The following is a 14,472-nucleotide window of genomic DNA, read 5'->3' as shown; positions in this document are numbered from 1 at the left end:
ATAATTCAAATTCACTTCAAACAAAATATACACATTATATACATTCCCCTGAGGTGGATATAAATCCCCCCCTGAAGTGCCCCCTGAGGTGGATATAAAAATCCCTCCTGAGATGAGATATTTTCTTTAATATCTCATTTTAAAATATTTATTAATGTCTATTAATTTTACCTATTAATGATTTATTTATTTTATTAAACATTAATCTGTTATTTCATTTCTTTATTTATTATTTCATTTATTAGTATATTAAATAGTACCAAAGATTATGCATCAGATATATTCAGATATATATATATATATATATAGCATGTAATTTTTTCCCTCCTTGGATTGACAGTGAGAATGAAGAATAATCAATTCACACATTAGCCTGCTCAAGGAAAACTTATATAACTAGAGACCTACCAAAGATTAAAAATTGTTATTTCGTTAGTTATATCAATAAAGGATGGGTAAAGTAGAGGAAAGCAATGAAGACTAGGGCTCTGAACCAAAGTATGGTCTGAACAGCAGGGATCCTCCCTACGTCAATCCCTAGAGATTCTTAGGGCAAAATGAAAAATCTTAATTTATCCACCTAACATTGAAAGGTAGATAAATAGTCATAAGGTGAAGACTAGGGTCTTCAAATACTAAAGACAGTGGAACTAGAGATATAAACAACAGGGGGAAAAGCAAACCAATAAAAAAATTTGAAAAGGGAATCTATATTGAACTCGATAGTCGTCTTTTCCCAGTCCTCGGTAATTTCACTAAAGAATTGGTGCCAGGGCAGAGAAACATGTCATCTGAGGCTGAAGACTTGACCTCCTTCCCTGGCTTTTTCTCCTTTGCTAACAGTGAGATTTTGAGATGTAAGTCATTTCAGCTGGCTTAAGCAGCACCCTTTCTCATCTCAAGCATGCCAGCCTGTGGCTGTCTCTGGTGATTTTGAAACCGAGTAGGGACAGCAGGCATCTGCAAGGAAGGGTTTCCCTGGGAGAAGATTGCTGTCAGTTACAGCACAGCTGGCTGGCCAACCTGTGGCAGATTGGGTAAGCCGTCATTACAGCTGCAGACAGATGCTCCAGCTAAGGCACCTGCTTAGTTTTCCAGCCAGCCGATTGTCATCATGCTCACTAATTAATGGATATTCCCTTCCAGAAAAGAATACATAGTTTGGTTGAGTGATCTGGGCAGTTGTAGAAAGGAATCAGAAGTGGGCCAAAGTAAACATTCAGCAGGATAAAGATATCTAGCCATACAGAATGTGGATATCACCTGTTCATCTGACTGCAAGAATCCTGAAAGCCCATTTGATGGATCAGATTCTTTTTTCTTGTTTTTCCATCAACTTATGTTGATGTAACCTACCTGCCTATACTTAACTGTAAAGACTAGAAAATGCAGTTTTCTCTATTATGTTGCATCAGACTAGCTAATAAGTGGATTAAAAAAAAGAATTTAAACTATGAAAAGTGAGGTTTGAATGTTAATAATCTAGTACTCCTAGTCTAATCTTTTTTTGTGATAGAGGCATATTACCCTTCAGAAGACAGACATCTAAGAGATAAACATTTGAGATGATTCTTGGAAACTAATCCTTTTTGGGATTGTACTTGTTTTCAGAGCCAACATTACCCAGAGCAAGAGTTCCCACTCCTTGAATAAGCAGCTCATAATCAACATGGAACCCTTGCAGCCACTTTTGCCTTCTCCCAGTGAACAGGAAGAGGAGGTTCATTTGGATGGTGGTAAGTCCTACCTCTGATACATCCTGACTGTGGCACCTTGGGCAAGTCCTTAACTTATCATTGCTCCAGGCAGTTCTCTAAGAAAAGAAGTTGCAGGACCCTCTGCATTGAGAGAGGGGTTGTTCAGACACAAATCACAGATCCAAACCACAATAACAAATGATAGCTTTTTCCTTTCTATTCCATATGTTAATATCAGAAGCTTGCAATCAAACTGTAATTTGGGTGGTTTTGGTAATCCACCTATTATTTATTATATTTCTGAAATTTAGATGAGAATGGTCAAGTTCCTCTACTATCTCTTGAGAAGAGTTATTATTAAGGTAAATTTTTCAAAATGGGGTGACATAAAATTCCTGGCGTGATATGAAATCACAATATAAATTTATTACATAATAATAAAGCTTGATGTTGTGAAGTTTATATGACATCAAATCATACCTTTCAGTATGTGGTGATTTAAAAATTATGATGTTAGATTATATACCTGTTTGAATAATTATACCCTTGCACTAGCTCCTTTGGGAGTCCTTGATTGATAATGGCTTCTCTGCTGACTATGACATGTTCTTTTCGTCTTTCTGTTCAGCTTTTCTAAATTTTTACTCCAGATTTCTATCTCCCTTTCAAAATTACATCTCTGCCCATTTCAATTAGAAAAAAGCAATGATGTATTAAACCATACCCCCCACCCTCGATCAAATAAAAAATATTCAACAAAAAAGGTTTATATTAAATGTGTCCATGTTTCTACACATCTCTCTGCTTTTTAAGGTGACTTTCTTCAGGAAAAGATCCTGTCTCTATATCATGCCTGGTGCTCTGGGTGAAAAAAAAATCACTATACACATGCATGCTTTTTGTTAATAGTACTGAAGCAGAATTGATATAAATAATGTACTCTTGTCTTTTAGACTCAACTCTGTTATAAACAATTTTTACTTAATATACATTCAAACCCTGTCTACCTTCGAGAGGGAGATGGCCAAACTGGCATAGTCTCTGTACTTGCTAACATGACTCTCTACCATGCCAAAATTTTGTGTAACATTGTCTTAATCAAGGAAAGATAACAATGTATTAAATATATTTTTGGGTTCATATTCAAAAGTAATCATCACTCATTTCTTTCATGGGCACTTCCTCTTGAGAATTCCTTCTTGTGATGAATAACTAGGATTTCACAAGAGAAGAGACACTGTCCTCAGTGGGTCATGGTGCCAATCCTTTCAAGGGGAGTGTAAGGCAATGGCACTACCTAGAAAAGCTTGGTTTTCACTATGACTCCATTTCAAAGGAAGGCCTTAGTCTTTATTCTTCCAAAAAAAGAGAAACATCTTGAAAGGTTTTAGTCTGGAGAAATAGCTATTTCTTAATATTTCTAGATAAACTGAAAAGGAGGTTTCAAAAATATGCTTCAACAATACAAAAAAGTAGAAATGAGAAAACACAAACAATATATTCTTCACCTCTATGATGGCTTTTGTCCTGAGATTGTACAGAATTAACCAAATTCTGGGTAATGCTTAGTAATATTTAGTGCAGGTTATCCGCTTGGAGTTAGAATTATGCACTGTCTCTTAGTCACTCTTCTCTCCCTCCTCATTTGGAATTGCCAGGAGATGGCACTGCAGGGCATTTGTGCCCACGGTTTGTCCTCATGGCCTTAAATGGTAATTAATTTATCTAGATTTCTGAGAAAATGTGTGAGATGACTTTCTCCGTAAGACAGCCTGGGGATTAATTCTCAGATTGGTCCTGTCAGATGGAAGGGGGAAGAAATCAGGTTATAGATACCACTAAGCACCAAGAAAGTTTTGATAATGCCTTAAAGTTGCTAGGATACAGGGATCAGAGTGAATTAGAACGGGGTAAGCTTCAGCTGAGAATTTCCTGCCACTTAAAACCTGACTTTCTGAGCATTGCAGGGAAGGGGAAAAAAGTGAGGGCTGGGAGGAGGGGCATGGCATTTTTAGAGATCATTTTCAAATAGACCCAGAAATGTATTTTTCAGGTGTGTGCAAAAAAATGGTTCGGTTTCCTACTTTAAATCATTTTGTTATTTGTCCTACTGTAAGGGTGGTATGTTTCCTACTTGCTATGATAAAAAAGATTGGGATTAAAGACTAGTGAGTAAAAGATATCAAATGAGAATTGTCAATTAACAACAGTCTTCTCTCAGGATAATGGTAATCATCATTTTTGATGGCACACAAATAGGCTGTCATAATTAAATTGGTAGAAGTCAGACTATTTCTTCTTCCTTGAGGCTTAGCAGACAGAAATAAACATAGGCTTGTTTTGGAAAGATTTAATGCCATGCCACAAAGCTAACAAATTAAAAATGCTTATTTTTGTCTTTTAACACCACAATTATTTGTCCATAACAGCTCCTTCCATCGAACCTTCCATGTAACAAAGGGGAAAAAATGTAAGAGAGAAAGCAAAGAAAACAAAAAAAAAAGCCAAACCAACTTTCACAGGGACAGAGGTTGATAGTATATGCCATGTTCTGCATCCATAATCCCCCACCTTTTGTTGCTAAGAGGAGGGAGATATATTTCAGGGTCAAGTTTTAATCAGAATTCAACCACTCTTTAATGTTTCATTGATGTTATTGCTGTTGTATTTATTGTCCTCTTGGTTCTTCTTAATTTGCTATGCATCATTTCATATGAGTCTTTCCATGTTTTTCTACTTTCTCATTTATAGCTTCTTACAATATTTCATTATGTTTACATACCATGATTTGTTCAATCTTTCCCTAATTGATGAATATCCTTGTTGTGCTTGCTACATGTGGTTATGTTTTTGAGCTTTGTTTTGAATTCTAAAATAATTTCTTTTCGAAACTTTCTGGAAAAGGATAGGCAGATATTTGATGGTATTCTTTTGCCTATGCATGCTGTCCTTCCCAATGCCAGGCCTGCCCTGCCCCTGACCCCTTTTCCTTATCCCTTGCACAGAACAGGTGAGCTGAGACACAGCTGCATTTTCCATTTTCGAGTCCTTAAAAATAATTCCAGTGCCTTTCACATAGAAGAAGCAGTTGCTTGCATTCCATCACCAGTCAAATCTCTGACAGCCTGAAAGCTGCATAGATTTGGATTTTGAGTTGTTAGACCCCTCCACTAACTGGCTTCCTTTATGGCCACTATGTTTAAAGATTCAAGGGAAGAACAGACCTCTTCTCCCTCCTAATGTGGCTTGACTATAGTACATCCTTGATTTTCTCTTGGTTCCTAAACTCATGGAACCATAGATTTTGAGCTGGAAGAGGCTTTAGGAGTCATATAGTCTAATTCCCTCATTTTAGAGAAGAAGAAACTAAGATGCCAAGAAATTGAGGGCTAGAAAGATTAAATGATTCACCCATGTAGCAACTGGCAGAGCTGGGATTTGAACCTATGTCTTTTGACTCCAGAAATCTAACACATTCTCTACTACTCTACACTACCCAGGGAATTGTTTTGGTTTTATTCACCAGAACTGTATCAACCTCTTTGCAAAGTCATTTAAGTTTTGTTCTTTCCCCTTCTACCAGCATTGGCTGCTCATAACCACTTTCGATGAACAGTCAACAGCTATAATTGTTCTATCAAAATAGAGGATCCCCAGACCTTACCATCTGTCCTGCTGCTGAACCCTTCCCTAGATGTTGTCTGCCTTAGATGGAATGTGGGCTTCTTGATGCAGAGGCTGTCTCACTTTTATGTTTGTATCTCCAGCACTTGGCAAGAATTAAAAACTTAAAATTAATTATCACACCCAATGAATTAGATGAGAGAGGAATGATTTACATCAGCTACTTTGCCACCACTCTGGGCATAGAAGGCTCCATGTATGACTTAGGCAAAGTGATAAAGGCTATGCATTATTGTGCTCCAGACCACTGTGAGAATCCACTGTTAACTTTATAATTCCTGTAAGCTCTGGGTCTCCTTTGTGCTTTCATTCTGAGACAGGATAATCCCAGGAACTCTGGATCATGGTACATGGTGACACCCAGTTTGCAGAAAGAGCCACAGTGGAGATTTCATCATTAATAGCCACTATGTAAGAAATATAAGCATTTCATCCTAATGTCACTCTTTTGTTTATTTAAAAAACTGATATTTATTTATATTTATAATTTATTTAATTTTTCAATTCAATTTAAAAACTGATGTTTACCTTGTAGATTTGCAGCATTTCATTCTCGAAGGTTGCTAAATTGAGCATAACCAGATCAGTTTACTAAAAACAATTTGTTTCAATTTGTATGTGGAAGTGACTCAACACTAGGAAGAGAAATAAGCGTTTCTGTGGCACCTACTATATGCCAGGCACAATGCAAAGTCCTTTTTACAAATATTACCTCCTTTGATCCTTGCAGCAACCCTGTGAAGGAGGTGTTATTATTATCCCCATTTCCAGTGGAGGAAATTGAGGTTAAATGACTTGCCCAGGAATCCACAGCCTGTTATTGTTGAGATGTTTTTTTCAGTCATATCCAACTCTTTGTGACCCCATTTGGAGTTTTCTTGGCAAAGAGTCTGGAGTTTTTTGCCATTTCCTTCTCCAACTCATATAACTAATAACTGGTTGTCTAAGGTTGGATTTTAACTCCCATTTTCCTGATTCCAGTGCCTGGTTTCTATCCTCTGCACCTCTAGCTGCTTCTCTTTGCTATTATAATTGTTGCAAAGGAGGGACGATTTGAAGGATCATGATTTGGGATTTTTGGCAACTGTTGCAAAGGAGGGATGATTTGAAGGATCATGATTTGGGATTTTTGGCGATAATAATGAGCTTGAAATGGCTCAGGTAAAAAGGGTGAATTTTTTATAGGCCTTATGGTGAAGCAAAAAGAGTGGAAGAACTTGAAACAGGAGGACCCAGGTTAGAATCCTATCTCTGACTTACCATGTCACCCTAGATAATTCACTGAACTTTTTTGGTAAACCCTTCCACCTTAGAATCAATACTATATTGGTTCTAAGGCAGAAAAGTGGCAAGGGCTAAGCAATAGGGTTAGGTGACTTGCTAGATTTGAACCCAGGATCTCCTGTCTCTAGGTTTGGCTCTCTATTCACTGGGTCACCTAGCTGCATCTCACTTAACTTTTTTTTTTTTAATTTTAAAATTTTCATCTTATTTTTTTAAACTCTTTTTCCATGTTTACATGATTCCTTTTCTTTCCCTCCCCACTCCCAGAGCTGATAAGAAATTCCACTGGGTTCTACAAACGTGCTCCCTATTTGCACATTATTCATTTTTACCATAGAGCCCAAACCCTAAATCATATATCCATATAAACAAATGATGAGTGATGAGTCATAAGCTTTTCTTCTGTGTTTCTACTCCCATAGTTCTTTCTCTCAATGTGGATAGCATTCTTTCTCACAAGTCCTACAGGAATGTCCCAGATTGGATGAAGGACACATGTAAAACACAGTGGAATTGCGCGTTGACTACAGGAAGGAGTGGGGGAGGTGAGGGAAAGAATATAATTCTTGTAATCAAGGAATAATGTTCTGAATTGACTAAATAAAATATTCTGAGACTAAAAAAAAAAAAAGAATGTCCCAGATTATTATACTGCTACTAGTAGTAAAGTCCATTCTTTCCATGATGTTTCCCTTTCAGTGTATAATGTTCTCTTGGTTCTGCTCATTTCACTTTGCATCAGTTCCTGGAGGTTCTTCCAGTTCATATAGAAATCCTCCAGGTCATCATTCTTTCCTTATATCTCAGTAGTATTCCATCACCATCATATTCTACAGTTTGTTCAGTCATTCCTCAATTGAGGGACACCCCCTCATTTTCTAATTTTTTTTGCCACCACAAAAACATGGCTATGAATATTTTTGTACATTTTTCATTATTATCTTTTTGGGGTACAAACTCAGTAGCCTCACTTAACCTTTTAAACCTCAGTTTGCTCATGGGTAAACTGGCTCTTGCAATTCCTTCTTACTTTCTCCAAATTATCACTTACCCTAGAGCCGGTGGCATAGGTCGCTTGGTGTATGTGTGTATGGAGGGGAAGAAAGGTATGTAAGAGGACTGAATATAAATTCATTTCCTTAGCTGAAGATTTAGCAAACTATGCAAAATTCATCTTACTCCTCCATCTCAAACTAAGTAATAATTGGGAAAAAGTAAAAGGGAATCCTTTGAAAATTGGTTTTGTCTGTAAAATGGGTTGAATAGCATCTGTGTCACAGTTTGGTTGTGAGAATGACACATGGTAACATACATAGTCTTTTTCAAACCTTAAGTGCTATGTGATTTTTAATTATCATCTTCATCATTTGGTACCTTCCAGTATTCTCCATGAATTCACTGGGAATTGTTCCTACATATATTAAAGCAAAAAGTAACTTGACTGTTGTCCATGACAACAGGCACTTGCAGTCAAGAACATTCAAATAAGTGTTAGTTGAAATAAAAGCCCTGGCTCCAGCCTTGGGGCAAATGGTTTATTTAGATGTCCTTGTGCAAAGCTGGGACTATCATCAGACCACAGTCAGCAGAGATGAGGGAAATCCTGTCCCTTTGGGGAACTGGCAGTTTGATTTTTCTAGCTGAATTCATTAAGCGGAAAGTAGTTTTCTTTGGGGCATCGTCCTAATTACTTAGTGGCTCACAAATCTGTGTGGAAGAGTTTATTACCATCATATAGAATGTCTAAAATTCTACCTTCTGCTTGTGTTGGCGTCTTGCGGCTGTGTTGGTGGTGTCCGTAATTCATTCCCTTAACAGAGATTCTGGGACACAAGGACTCTGTTGGGGTGAAGAAATATGACACTCAAGTGTTGCATGAAGTCGACTATTCTAATTTCTGGTCCTTCAGGCACAGGATCTTAAGTGTAACCAGCTGTGGCAGCCATTATTTCATCCGTGAAAGGTAGAAATTATTTTGCTTGACCTCTAGATAAGGGAACACATCTTCCAAAGAAATCACAGGTTGGAGAAAGTGAACATATTAATAAACTAACATGTTTTGGAAACAACAGCCATAGATTTTTAAAATTTCTAATATATTACCCAGCCAATACAGCGTCCGCTAACATTTTCTTTCGGATTTGTTCTAGTGAATGCCTCATCAATATATAAATCTTGTCATAGGCCGTGCAAGAGCTCACATAATTTCAAAATTTGTGCCCTTTTCCACCTGTGTTTCTGGCATAATTTATTGTCACTGGGAAGCAGATTTTGGCCTAGTTTAAGAAAGAATTCCCTCACCATTAGGGCAGCCTAAGGAGGCAGTGTGTTTCTCACAGTTAGAAGCCTTAAGACAAACCCTAGAGGAAACTTTGTTAGAGATACTACAGAGGTAACCCCTTTGGGGGACTAGATGGCCTCTGAAGTCCCTTCTCATATGAAGATTCTCGAAAACTCTTCCTGGGTATGTTGTGGGGCATGAGAGAAAATGATAAGAAATAAACAGCATGGAAAAATGAGCAAGCAGTCTGCTTCCTTCCTTCCTTCCTTCCTTCCTTCCTTCCTTCCTTCCTCTTTCTTTCTTTCTTTCTTTCTTTCTTTCTTTCTTTCTTTCTTTCTTTCTTTCTTTCTTTCTTTCTTTCTTTCTTTCTTTCTTTCTTTCTTTCTTTCTTCCTTCCTTCCTTCCTTCCTTCCTTCCTTCCTTCCTTCCTTCCTTCCTTCCTTCCTTCCTTCCTTCCTTCCTTCCTTCCTTCCTTCCTTCCTTCCTTCCTTCCTTCCTTCCTTCCTTCCTTCCTTCCTTCCTTCCTTCCTTCCTTCCTTCCTTCCTTCCTTCCTTCCTTCCTTCCTTCCTTCCTTCCTTCCTTCCTTTCTTTCTTTCTTTCTTTCTTTCTTTCTTTCTTTCTTTCTTTCTTTCTTTCTTTCTTTCTTTCTTTCTTTCTTTCTTTCTTTCTTTCTTTCTTCCTGCCTTCCTGCCTCTACTCCCTTCCTCCCTTCCCCTTTCCTTCCTTCTCTCCCCTCTCTCTCCTTCCTTCTTCCTTTCCCTTTCCCTTCTGCCTTGGAATCAATGCATAGAATTAGTTCAAAAGCAGAAGAATAGTAAGGAATAGGCAACTGGGGTTAAGTGACTTGCCAAGGGCAACACAGCTAGGGAGTATCTAGACCAAATTTGAATGTAGAATCTCTTCACTCCAGGATTGGCTCTTTATCCACTGAGCCACTTAGCTACTCATCTTGTGTTTATTTCTTTTGTTTATACATATATATATATATATATATATATATATATATATATATTTCATGTCTTCCTTAATAGGATGTAGATCTTTTTGAATATGGATGCTTATATCCCTAAATGTAATACTAGGCACTTTAATAGACATTTAATAACATGCTTGATAGTTGAACTGATGAACTTTCTAGTGCAATAGACATTGGCAGTCTGAAAACACGAACATATCATGGATATTCTTCTAGATAAGAGTTGACTATTATGGATATGCCTGAGTTCATATGGAATACATTTTCTCAGTTCTTTATTAGGGTCAAGCTTCTTGGTCTTTATAATTACAAAGCATTTGGTTTCCGTATCTTAAATTTTTCCCCTTCATCTGCATAGTTATAGTCATTTGTGAATATTATTTTCTTGGTTCTTCTTACTTCTCTCTGCATTAGTTCATATAACTTTTCCGAAGCTTCTCTGAATTCCTCATATGATTTCTTATGACGCAATATTTCATTACATTCATGTGCCACAAACACCATTTGTCTTAGCTATTCTCTTGAAAGGTATAGGCCACTTCTTTAGACAAATGAGTTTCCTATGTTTTGTCTCTGGAACGAGGGCCTTCATCAGAAGGCCAAGATATAGGTATGGAACAACTTATTAGTAGGTCTCAGGTCACTTATGGAGACCAACAAATTGGGCATTTTTGGCCTGTTGACCGTCACAGAGAAAATCTTAAGTAAATGAAAAACTTTAAGTGAATGACCAACTGGCCAATTAGCCTTTTCTAGTTATTACTGTCTATATTTAAAGCTGGGAGAAATATGGAGAAAAGATTTGGAGTTCCATCTGTATTTGCAATTCAATTTAGTTTTTCTTTGCTAAAAGAAAAATGGCTCATCTGCTGTGCCCTTAGGCAGCAAAATAATAAAGAAGAATTGATGAGAAAATAAATGTACCCTATAGAGAGAGACAAAAGGAAGAGATTTGTATTTGACCATGCAAACATGTAAAACAAAGGAGGCTATTTAATTAGTGCTGTCAAGGACAGCTTGTCATCTATTTCTTTTTTTTTTTTAGAGTAAGCTTTTGTATGACATCACACAATGCTGCATCATACAGACTAGCTATATTTTTCCAAGTATTGGTACATAAGAGATTATTTAAACCCCATGCTCAGCTGGCAGTATAGAGACAAATAGCTATTTAATATTTAAATTTCCAGAGTCTGTTCATGAAAAATGGCAAAAAAATTATACCTGTTCTTAGCTGATATTTATTAAGTTCTTTGGGTTTAAAGCAGGTATTGTGTCATTTTTTATCCTTATATCCCTAGCATCTAGCACAGTAAACTACTCAGAATGGATGCCTGATATTTGTTAAATTGAATGAAACATTTTTTTCAATTAAATTTCATTTTTTTCCCTTTCAACATCTCTCATCTTCTGGGAAAAAAAAAACACCTTTGTAACAGATAAACATAATTAAGCATAACAAATCCTCACATTGGCCATGGCCAAAAATGTGTGTTCCACTCTGCATGTCTATTATCTCTCTAATAGGAGGTTTATGACATTCTTTATCATTAGTCCTACAGAATTGTGGTTGAACATGTCTTTTATTTTTAAAATCCTTGCCTTATGTTTTAGAAGAATTACTAACTATCAGTTCTGAGGCAGAAGAGCAATAAGAGCCAGACAATTTGGATCAAATGACTTGCCCAGGGTCACATAACTAGGAAGTATCTGAGTCCAAATTTGAACCCAGGACCTCCTGTCTCCAGGCCTATATTCTTATCTTTAACTGAATTCTTGTTGGAGAGTCAGAAAATTAAAGGTTTTAATTGAGGACAATATTTAAGCTCCAAGCAAATAACCTGCCTTCTGCCAATTTTCATAAGAATAATAATTGCCATTTATATAGTGTTTCAAAGTTTACAAGATGCTCCACATGCATGAGCTCAGATAATTATCACAACAACTTCATGAGGTGGTACTACAGATATTATTGACCCCATTTTCCATATAAGGAAACAAGTTCAGCCTAAGGAAGCAACTTGTCACTGGTTATACGGCCAGTGAGATTTGATCATAGGTCTTCCTGATTCCAAAAGCAGACCTCCAAAATGATGCAGCTGGCTAAAAAAAATTCACAATCTAGGAATAACTGATGATATTCTTCCTATAGACTCTAATAATTTTTAAGTCTTTTGTAAAATCTGTGGACTCTCTTTATATTTATCCTATATTAGGTTATTCCATGAGGCAAGGATTTGCCTTAATGATTTTAGGATCCTGTCCAGTGCTTCTCTTCACTTCTGTTCTCTTAGGAGGTAAATAAAGAATGATGTTTCCTAATTGAAGGCAAGAATTATACTGACTTCAAAGTGATGGTACCACTTGGTTCTCTTTGATTTTTCACTTTTTTTACCTGAAGCTAGTTGATAAATTCTATTGCCCCAATTTTTGGCTGAATGCCCTTCTAAGAAAATGAGGTACTGTTGTAGCAAAAAATATGGTTCTTGAGAAATAAACAAATCTCAAGGGTTTACCTCTGTTTAAAGTAGACTGCTAAGTGATGTGCGTTGGTTTATTTTGTGGATCAATAAGATGGGGAGTAAGGCAAATATAAGGATGTCATTGTGGAAAGGTTCTTAGATTGTACTGTAATCCCAATCCTCCAGAAAAAAAAATGTTTTCTGGTTGCTGGCTCTACTGATTAGAATATTTCCTTATAGAAAGCAAGGATTCTCATCTATTATAACATCTTATCCTATTTTATAATCTTAAAAAAATTGACCTTTTCAGAGTATTCCTGTCATTGACTATTAACTTATATCTGGAAAGGGTTTTGGAAGTCACTTAGTCCAACTCACTCACTTGACAGATGAGATAACCAAGGCTCAGTGAAATTCAATAATTTGCCTCAGTCACAAACCTAGTGAGGAATAGAGCTAAAATCCTAATTAGCCCTCTATAATATCAACTGTTTACTTCATCAGATGACAGATTTTAGAGGTAGAAGAGGACTTAAAAATATGGGATCCAACTGCCTCATTTATTTTTAGCTGATGAAGCTAAAACTAAGAAAAATAAATTGATCTGCCCAAGGACACCTAGGGAAGAAAGGAATGAGCTGGCATTTGAACCCATGTCTTTTAATTCTAGATCTGCTTCTTTCTATGTTGCTGTAACATTTGATCTAGATACTTCTCATGCCTTTAGGTAGTTTATTTTCCCTTTTTTTGATAGTTATGGTCTAGGTGCAATAATAAAACTAAAGCAAGCAAAAATTTGAGGATAACATTATATGCATCATGGATTATACTTGTAGTTCACTTCTTGTTTCCTGAAACTTTGAATAGAGTTGCAATGCTGTGTGCTTGTCCTTGACTGAAAAGTTTATGTAGGGGCAGCTACATAGCACAGTGGATCAAGTGCCAGGCCTAGAGTTGGGAGAACTTGGGTTTAAATTGTTATGATTACAATTCTCTGGGAGTCAGGATCTAGGTTCAAATTCTGCCTATGATGAATATTACTTATGGTGAACTTGGGCAACTCCTTTCATTTCCATGGACCTCAGTATCCTTTTGCATTTGTATTTGTAAAATATTGTATTAGTAAAATACAGGGTTGTGGTTAAATGGCCCCTAAGGTCTCTTCCAACCCTAGATCCCATGGACAAATGGTGTTTAGATTGGATATTTGCGTGGTTGGAAATGGAAAGGCAATGGAAGATATCAAGGGAAATGGGTAATCAGAAAAAGAGGTGCACCAGTCAGTTGGCAAGAGCAAAAGAAATCAGATGGGCTATCTGAATGTTCTGTTGATACTTGTGAATTGTAGTAAGTCCTAGAGGAGTACCTCTAGCATACTGGATGGGTTATCTATAGGGTATCTTTTAAGGAATATGGTGAAAAATTACATAGGGTGAGAAGGTATGGCTTAGGTTACAGTCCACATTGTTTATCTACCTTACAGACAAAATAGTTCCATTGAATTCTGCCATTTTGTTCTGAATTCTGGACTAAAAATTTCAAGCTAGATGTTTGTTGATCCATGTCTTAGTGGATAGAAAGTGACTTTGAGGATCTAGGTAGTATATGTTTATACATATCTAAACCTCTTTTTGTTGAGGGAAGGTGGAGTTATAATTTATTTTTTCTCTTAGAATATACTGCTGCTGTCAGATAGGAATCCTTTGCTCAAGGAATCTACCTTCATTTTTAAATAAGAAGAGACTGCAATTTAGTGCATTATAATAAAATATTTAATTTCATTAACTTTGGTTCTGAATATGTATGACTATCATATTCTGTGCTTCATTGCACTGAAACAGATAATGAAATCCTCGGGGGCATAAATTAGTCCTAATCCCCATCATCACTGGAAGGAGCATCCATGAAACATTAGAGAAGGAATTATTTCTCTTTATAGCTCCATAAATATTTCACCTCAGAAGCAAAAGGGGTTCAGAGAATGTTGCTTCCTCTAAAATAATGACTGAAATTCCTTCTTTACGTGAGACTACTTATAAAGTAATTTTGAAAGGAATTCTTAGAGAGGATCATTCAGAATTAGATAG

At 36.6% G+C, this 14,472-nt stretch overlaps 1 protein-coding gene across 1 annotated transcript in view; it reads left to right on the top strand.

Annotated features, from left to right (window-relative positions):
• FRMD3 (FERM domain containing 3) overlaps nt 1-14,472 on the top strand; it is a 339,234-nt gene that overhangs the window by 297,859 nt on the left and 26,903 nt on the right. The window contains exon 13 of the mRNA XM_056806290.1: nt 1,612-1,736. Coding sequence (XP_056662268.1) covers nt 1,612-1,736 — 125 coding nt within the window. The remainder of the gene's footprint in view (nt 1-1,611; nt 1,737-14,472) is intronic.

This window comes from Monodelphis domestica, chromosome 7, assembly GCF_027887165.1.
Source record: "Monodelphis domestica isolate mMonDom1 chromosome 7, mMonDom1.pri, whole genome shotgun sequence".
Classification (NCBI taxonomy): domain Eukaryota; kingdom Metazoa; phylum Chordata; class Mammalia; order Didelphimorphia; family Didelphidae; genus Monodelphis; species Monodelphis domestica.
The sequence above is the reverse complement of the archived record's forward strand: the minus strand, read 5'-3'. Positions and strand labels throughout refer to the sequence as shown.